This window comes from Chironomus tepperi, unplaced genomic scaffold (assembly GCF_022539635.2).
Source record: "Chironomus tepperi strain 1889 unplaced genomic scaffold, CSIRO-AGI_Ctep_v1 contig_376, whole genome shotgun sequence".
NCBI classification, from domain to species: Eukaryota; Metazoa; Arthropoda; class Insecta; order Diptera; family Chironomidae; genus Chironomus; species Chironomus tepperi.
Genome location: NW_027226498.1, coordinates 2,680,073 through 2,688,529, shown reverse-complemented (window position 1 = coordinate 2,688,529; position 8,457 = coordinate 2,680,073). Strand labels below are relative to the sequence as shown.

General features: G+C 29.7%; 1 protein-coding gene across 1 annotated transcript; it reads right to left on the bottom strand.

The window, feature by feature from the left end:
* Positions 1–615: 615 nt before the first annotated feature.
* LOC139096100 (NPC intracellular cholesterol transporter 2-like) lies at positions 616–1,480 on the bottom strand. The gene is made up of 3 exons (XM_070647737.1): positions 1,157–1,480; positions 966–1,092; positions 616–808 (listed from the first exon to the last, which is right to left on the bottom strand). The coding sequence occupies exons 1-3, from the start codon at positions 1,430–1,432 to the stop codon at positions 747–749; spliced, it is 465 nt and encodes a 154-aa protein (XP_070503838.1). The 5' UTR covers positions 1,433–1,480; the 3' UTR covers positions 616–746.
* Between the last annotated feature and the right edge of the window lie 6,977 nt (positions 1,481–8,457).

The window sequence follows — 8,457 nt, the reverse complement described above, 5'->3', positions numbered from 1 at the left end:
TCACTTGCATAACATCATCATGCTGGAAATATATGAAATCCGTGTGAAATGTTATGTACTTTATGACTAATGTGTATGGCATACCATTCAATTACTTCATTCATCATTCATACTCGTAAATTAATAAAAGAATTCTTACATTTTCCAGAAGAGATATGGAAGATTTCAAATGAAGAAGGAACGACAAATGATCGTGAATGTGCGTGCAAGTTTTTTACATACTATGGAAATTGATCTGGTTTAATGGATAAACCTGCGATCCCCTACAAACAGCCATGATGCTTCTCATCATAAAATCCATTACTGAAAACTACTTGGATTTTAAAAAGATTGTTAAATGGATTAAGATTTGAAGTATTTTCTCTTCTAAGTCTACGTCTAGGTTGTCGAAAATTTTTCGCGGCACACTTGATCTTGCTTTGCGGTACGCAATTAGAAAAGCACTGGACTAAACTAGATCTAACGAATCAACGAGTAAAAGTTTTGAAGTTTTGTAATTTAAGATTACTTATCACGGTTTGACGTCATGTTGATATTTTTGGAACAATTTAAGATTCTATTCATACCTAAAGTGTAAAATCACGGTTTTATCAAAACTCAAAACAATATTATCACTTCTTTTTTAATTGGCAATTATTAGATAAAGTATTTGTTTTATTATCATCACAATGTTCTTCAATACTTGATTTGGCAACTGTTTTCACGTACATTTTATCACATCAATCAAAAATTTGATAAAGCTTTATTTATGTCAAAATCGCATTGATTATTGCGCACATTGCTTCTGTTGTTCCATCCCAAATTTCATCTGAAATGGGAAAAATTAATATAAGATCCGGAAACATAAGAACATAGTATAGTGATGAGCAACATTTATGCCGCGACACACCAATGAGTGTATTACCATCAAAGTGGATCGTGGCGCAAAAAAGGTTGCCTAGCACTGACTTAATAGATAAACTTACATCGAATTCTTGTGTTCAAGGCTGGGAGACTTTGTGGAATTGGCATATCAATTTTCCAGACGTACTGACGTTGTCCTTGTATTGGACATTGTTGTTGTTGATTGTTCAAGAAAATACTATTGCAGGCCTAAAGATTAACAACTTAAAATCATGAAAACTTTATTTTAGTCAAAAAAATTAATATTTCTTACATTATCATGTGGAGGTTCTGATGGTAATAGAACCGTAATTCCCAAAATTGTTGCAAAAACGCGAACTTCTAAATTATTATGGTTTTGACGAGGAGTAAAAGTCACATCCGCTGTCAAAACAGTTCCTCGCTGTCCTTGACACAATGTTCCAGAGCATGCATCTGATTCAACTAAATCAGGAGCAACTCCATTTGAATTTGGACATGCCGACCAAAATGTTTCTTGTCCGTAAGTTAAAGAGGCAATTAATGTTAAGCACAAAATTATTTTCAACATTTTACTGAATGAATATCGTATGATCGACTACAAGTTTCTCGAATGTTTACTTTGTATTTTATACAGCTTTATCTACTTTCCTGATTAAAGTTTATCTTTTAAATAAGATAAGCTTTTTTTAAGGTAGATGATTATTAATTTTAAAGTTGCTGAATCAGTGGCAAATGTGACAACTTGAGTTAATTTTCCTAAAATTTATCGAAATAATTGAGTAGAAAAGAAACTCGAGTGTCTCAATTCTATGTGTGGTTTAAAGTTCAAAAAGGGGTGTGATAATATGAAAGATAAGAAATTAATTTGAAATATTTAAAATCGTTACAAATTTTGAAAAAAATTTACCGTTAATGAATTATGAAATGAAATTGTGACAGGCAAGTAAATAATATAAGGATCCAAAGACTACAAATGCATTTAAAGTGCAATTGATATGCTGGTCAAAAATTTGTTTAATAGCAATTAAAAAGCATTTGAGATAAAAAAGCAAGAATCATATTTGTTAATGGCAGAAGCAATAATAACTCATAAGAGTCAATTTCCTTCATTAGAGATGATATTGCATAAAGTAACTTGCACATTTCCATTTACTATACCCTCCTCACTGGTCCATAACATTAATAATTCATTCAAGAAATAAAAGATGAGAACGGAAAAAGCGAATAAAAATAATGAGCATCTATATATGACCATTAATGCTCATATAACGCATATGCCTATGTTGTAAAGAATATTTCAACGATATTTTATTGTAATTAACTGTTTTATGCCATCAGATCATAAAAATAATGACGATGAACAGCATTTATTCAAATTTGAAGATGTAACATTGGTTTTTATCTGGTATACATAGCCGATGATGACGATGATTATTCCTCTCAAACCAATTTTCCATGTTCCATTTTCTTCTTGGGTGTCTTGGCCATCATCGACATTCCATAAATTGTCATTATACATCATATTTTTATTAACTGAAGATTATGTCTTTTCATTCCTTCATTATGTTATATTAGGCTATATTTTCATTCCTTTTATGTTGTAGAATACAATAAAAATCTAACGAAATATTCCATTAAGAATCATATATTAATAATGAATATTTCTTATTATTCTTAAATGTTTTCGTAAGTTCCAACTATCGCAAAGACAACAGTGGTAAGTAGGATTTTTTTGTATTGGTACGCATTTTTGTGATATCTAAGGGATGGTATTAACACGTAAAACTTGAAGCTTTGCATATAATGAGTTTTCAAAAGACCCATAAACCAGTGGTGGGCAACCTTTCATTTTTCGCGGCTCACCTTGATCGTAAGCCTCGACTGAAACGGTTCATTGCTTTACATAGATCTCAAGTTGACAAGTTGCCCACCTCAGCTGATAACCCTAATTTCAAGGTAAATATAATACAATAAATATATTAGCAATATAAGCAGGACAAACTGAAGACCAACCTTAAAACAATTTGTTGAAGATGAAATTTCAATTTCATATTAACCGCAAGAACAATGGAAATTCGCATAAGAATAATTGTGTATGGAATGTATTTTTCCTTTCCATACTTTACAATAAACATGCTCGTTATAAGATGTTAGTGGCAACTAAATATTTTTATAATTATCCCATATATCAGAAAGATAAATCCCACTCAACTTAAAAGACGACAAATAAATGGGAATCTCAAGGATTTTAGTTTTCCTTCTTCTTATGTTTTCTAGCACAGATTATCATTATGTATATTATATTATCATTATTATTTTTATTTGATACTTAATTACAATGAAATGTGAGATAATGCGATGATGGTCAAAATTTATGAAATATTTCTATTGCGGTGGGTTGAGGATATGCCTTTTATATTCACTATCCACTTAATTCTTTGAAGTTATATTAAATGGCTATAAATGCAAATTGTAATCGTTATGAAAACTAGTTTAAGCATAATAAAAAATCTTTAAAGTCCTCATGGTATTGATCGAGTGACCAAAGCGCAGCAAAAAGTATCCAATCAGCAGGCTGTGCAACTCATAATTGGAATAAATCTGAACTGGATTTTGAAATTTCACCAAAATTCTTATGAAAAAATTCATACAAAAATCGTAGTATGTGAGGAGATCTGAGTCTTGACTTCTTTTGACATTTAGCCATAATTGTTATTTTAATTTTCATCCTCTCTTCTCATTGTATTTTATTATTGTTGGCATTCACAATCAAATAAAGTAGAATACGAAGAAGAAAAAAATTAAAATGACCCTTTTGTCCTTCGTTTATTTTACATATTCCCATTCTCGCTTACTGCCTGCTACTTCCCAATATTTTTTCATTTAAAATCTTACAGAGAGAAGGACATGTTGTTTACAAAATCCTTTTCTTGGTTCCTTAATAACAATATGTTAGTCTTTTACTTTAAAACAATTTCTTCTTTTAAAATAAATTTTGTTATTGCCGTAAGAACAAAAAACGTGTGTCTTGACCCAAATTTGTTTGTCCTTTTTGTATGCTACACATCATCAGAAAATCTTAATCTAAAATTAATGAAATTTATTATTCTCTTAAGTATAGTATTTCATTTAAAATACTGGCATGTAAGGAAGCAGAGGAAAAACTTTATAGTTGTTAATTTTTACAGAAAATTTCTACCCATTATTGTTTCCATGTTTATATACATTTATGTATGTAGGAATGAATGTATGTGACAATGAAATGAGGAAAAGAAAGAAAAAAAAAGTTTTCCTTTGCCTTCATCTTCTTCGTTTTTCTCCTCCTTCTTTATGTTAATTGCTTGTATCAGATGACCACAAAATGATACATGTATCGTTGTTGTATAATTCTCTCGTTCTGTATAGTTAGTTACACACACAGTATGTCTGTTTTATCTCACAAGACATATCAAATTCTTTATTTCATATTTAATTCTTCTTTCATTCATCGTCTTTTTTTCGTGGGATGAAATCTTTGATTGAATTATTTTGTCAGGCTGTCTATAAATATTCTCTAGGAGGAATAATTAAAGTTTGCATTATTGATTGTTGTTGTAACGTTCATTTGGGATTTGAATAATATTTATTATACTTAGTTGAAAACCCCTTCTTTTTAATACAAAAGTTCAGTCTGTTTTAAAACTCTGATGAATAAACATATCATTAAATTATTAATTCGTAAGGATATCGTTTTAATTAAACTACATTGACCACAATTACTAAAGGTGTGATCCATGCTGGTAACACGATTGGAAATGTTTGAAACTATGCATTTAGAAATAATGTAAATTAAATTGCTGTCATCTTAAATTTAAGGACAAGAATTTTCTTGATAAATTTACAACCTGCAGCATTTAAATGCTCCTCATCTATCTACAAATTAAACATGTCAAGTGATTTTACTTCGAACATTTTTTCAGCCTTAATATTGAAATGAACATGCTTATGCTCATTTACCCTCTCATCAAACATCTCTTTGATGCTAGTTGTGGCCCTTCTTCACATTCATTCATTCATTTCTTCTGTGTTGAGTAATTAAATCGAAGTATGAAAAAATGGAGAAGAACGAGCTTGGAATGTATAAAATTAATTTTGAAAAGGAAAAGAAACAAAAAAAAAATCAAGAGGCTAAAAATTCTGATAGTTTTGAGATAAGAAATTCAATTTGTACGGAGATACAAAAGAAATTCTTTTATTAACAATAAGATGTAATCATCGCATCGATGAGTCACAAAAAATAGCTAGAACTGAATAATTAGCAATTAAATGGAGACATTCATGTACGTTCGTACGTACGCTATGACTATTGTCAACTTTTATTCAGCATTTTTTCGGCGTATGGCTGATTATAGTTGAATCACCGTAGCGCAAACTAAAGGAAGCTGTATCGTACATCCTTCCTGTCAGAAGGCAAAAAAAAAATGAGAAAAATATTCAATTTGGAATGATATAAAAGCAAAAAAGAAAGGAAGACGAAATGATGATAAAAGTGAAATTGCAAAAAATTATCGTCGCAACGCATTTCAGTATAATCGAGTCATAGAACTCCGACTCTTGATAAATTAATGTCCAACAATTGATAAAGGGATAAATATCAACGCTGATTTCATTCCTCTGTACGATAATATTTATATTTATTTTAACACAACAGTCGATTAGTGTGGAAAATTGGACGAATCGGAATTGAACTAATCGATTTATTTTATTAAATGTTAGAATTAATGCATGGAATTTTTAACCTTCCCAACAGAAACTCCAAAAATTTCAAGTAAAAAAAATATAAAAATCAAAGCATTCTTTTTTCTGCACTTTTAAGCAAGTGAGTGCCATAAAAGTTTTTCAAGAGATTAATTTCCTTATCCACATTTGTAATATTAACATTATTTAACTTGTTTCCCATTCATTCAAGTTCTTCTACGAATTGAAAGAAAATCACATTTACATGAGTGAGTGAACGATTGAAAAAAATAGAAAGTTGGATGATGATAATGTTTGAAGATATAACAAGGAAGAAGCGCACAATATGTTTGGTATTCATTGAAATGCTCATAGATTGCTGTCATTCTGGTCTAACCTCAGTTTATTTTTTTTTTTTTATAGTAGAGAAATTTCAAATTCAACATTTTGGTTTGTTTAGGTACGTTAGGAGCTTTGTGATGTTGTTAGATAGAAAACCGTCTGTATTAAATATAGGCTTCAAGTCGGAACATGGTTCCAATAAGTAAGTAACTAGATAAAGTTGAAGTTTCTTAAGCTTCACCTTTTTTAATCCTCATAGAAACCCAACTTTGGGGGACGCATAAATTTCTGCCCGTGATGCTTGACAGGATATATGTAAGTCGTGTTCAGTTTAAAGTGTTTTTCTTCTTCATAGCTCTTTCGATGGCAGTAGATTCAACTAATTTTAACCAATATGTTTGGAATCTTACTGTTTCTAAGGTTTTAGTGAAGAAAATTACTTTCTCACAACATTGCTAGACTTGAACACAAGTTCTATGATTTTCTATCGCATGATCCTACTACTGAGCTACCAATAGTTGTTAAGGATCGTAGCAAAAAGCACATTTAAACCTTTTTTCTCTATCTAGTGTAGATTATTCCGCTCTTATCGTTCTTTTGGACCCCAGCACAAATCTAATAAAAAAATAAACCAATTCCTATACAAAGTGCTTAAATTGTGTAAAATGCAAAAGATTGCTAATAAAAGAAAGCAAATAATTTAACATAATCGTATGTATGGAATCACAGTAAACGCACATTGTTCGAGTAATTTAACGATAGAAAGAGAAATGGTGGATTAAGTTTTTATGGTAAGCAATGTAGAATAAACACGAAGAGAGGGTTACGATATCGCAAAAATTGTGAGTGAGGAAAAAAGTAAAATTTATTTCACAATAATTTTCCAAAAAAAAACTCGAATAAAAAAAAAAACAAATTGAGATGAGTGGAAAATTTCTTTTGAAAAGAAGTTAAATAATAAAAAAGACTGAAATGAAACGTCAGTATAAAGAGTAAATCCTAAGAAATTATAGTGAAATATCATTTGCTAGCGAGTAAAGTGAATGAATGATAAGCATCAAATGTTAAAAGCACAGATACACACATGAGAAAATATAAAAAAAAAAAAGTTAAATAGACGACATATATATGTTCTTGGCGTCAAGATTAGAGATATATGACAAAACATCTCGTATATGAATGCTAAATAGTGAAAATTCAATTTGACAAAAATCATCAGTGGAGCTTAGCATCAAGAAATGAGAATGAAACTAAAGGAAAAAAAAATCACATAAAATTTTTTTTCTTCTCTTTTCAGTCTTTTTATTTTTGTGGCACACACACAGCACATTACATTACTTATTCAAACACGAGCAATCGTGAGAGAGAAAGATTTGCTTTCTTTCATTTTGGCATGGATGGAAAGGCAAGACAAAAATTCGAAAAACGTTTTCATTGTCGTCAGAAACTGAACTGCTTTACTTATACATATAACTATATACTCTACATATATATCAGACTTAATTCTAATTCTAAGATATTTGCGCCACAAAAAACGTGATAGTGAATTTATATGAGAAAATTATATGACAAAAATTACAACTGACATAAAATTTTTTTATCACTGTTAAAACGGAAATTGGGAGTCTACTCAAAACTATTCGCATTCATTCAATGAATTCTTTCTTTTCTTCTTCATTGTTACTGCTTTCATCACTGACTACAATATTGTGATTGCATAATTTAACATCTTTTTATTTATTTTATGTCTTTATTTCCCGTGATATTTATGTTTATGTCCTCTTTATCCTCTTTTGTGGAGTGAATTTTAGTGCATTTCACTTGATGGAATTTCTTGACATTCTTTATGGTCCTGCTTATTTCATTATTAACATTTTGAATCTTCTTCTTTGAACCCTAAATTGATATGAGTGGAAATTGCTTGATGCTTGATCATTTTTCAGTACGGTGCAAGATGATCCAAGTTTTTGGCTCTCTTTGTGAGATGCAATTGTAGTCAATGTTGTTTAATTAAAATGACTTCCACAAGGATTTAAAAATTAATGAGATGTTTATTTATCCGAGTTCAAAAGCAGACTGAAAATTTTATATGAAAAGGGGTTTACAACTATGTAAAATAAATATTATTCAAATCCAAAATGAACGTTATAACAATGTTCATGACATACATTAGATATGCAGTTTAGTACCTTTTCATGGAAAACTATGATACTTAAAAATTGCGTTCAATCTATAACAAATCAAATCCTTACTCCTCACAAAACATCATATTTAAAAATGCAACTTAAGCATTTCAATTTTTTTATGTCCCGCTATATTGTAAATTCATACGATTCTTAAGGCTATTAAAATATGAATTATGTTAAGACATTTTAGTCATTCTTTTTGAAATAAATTTTAAAGTGGTACAAATTAGTCATGATATATTCATTTTTGTAAGGATGTTTCTATTATTTTCTCCTCACTACATTTTTGATATATTAGTTTATTATATTTATTGTGACAACAATAATATTGCTTCCGTTTTTAATGCCA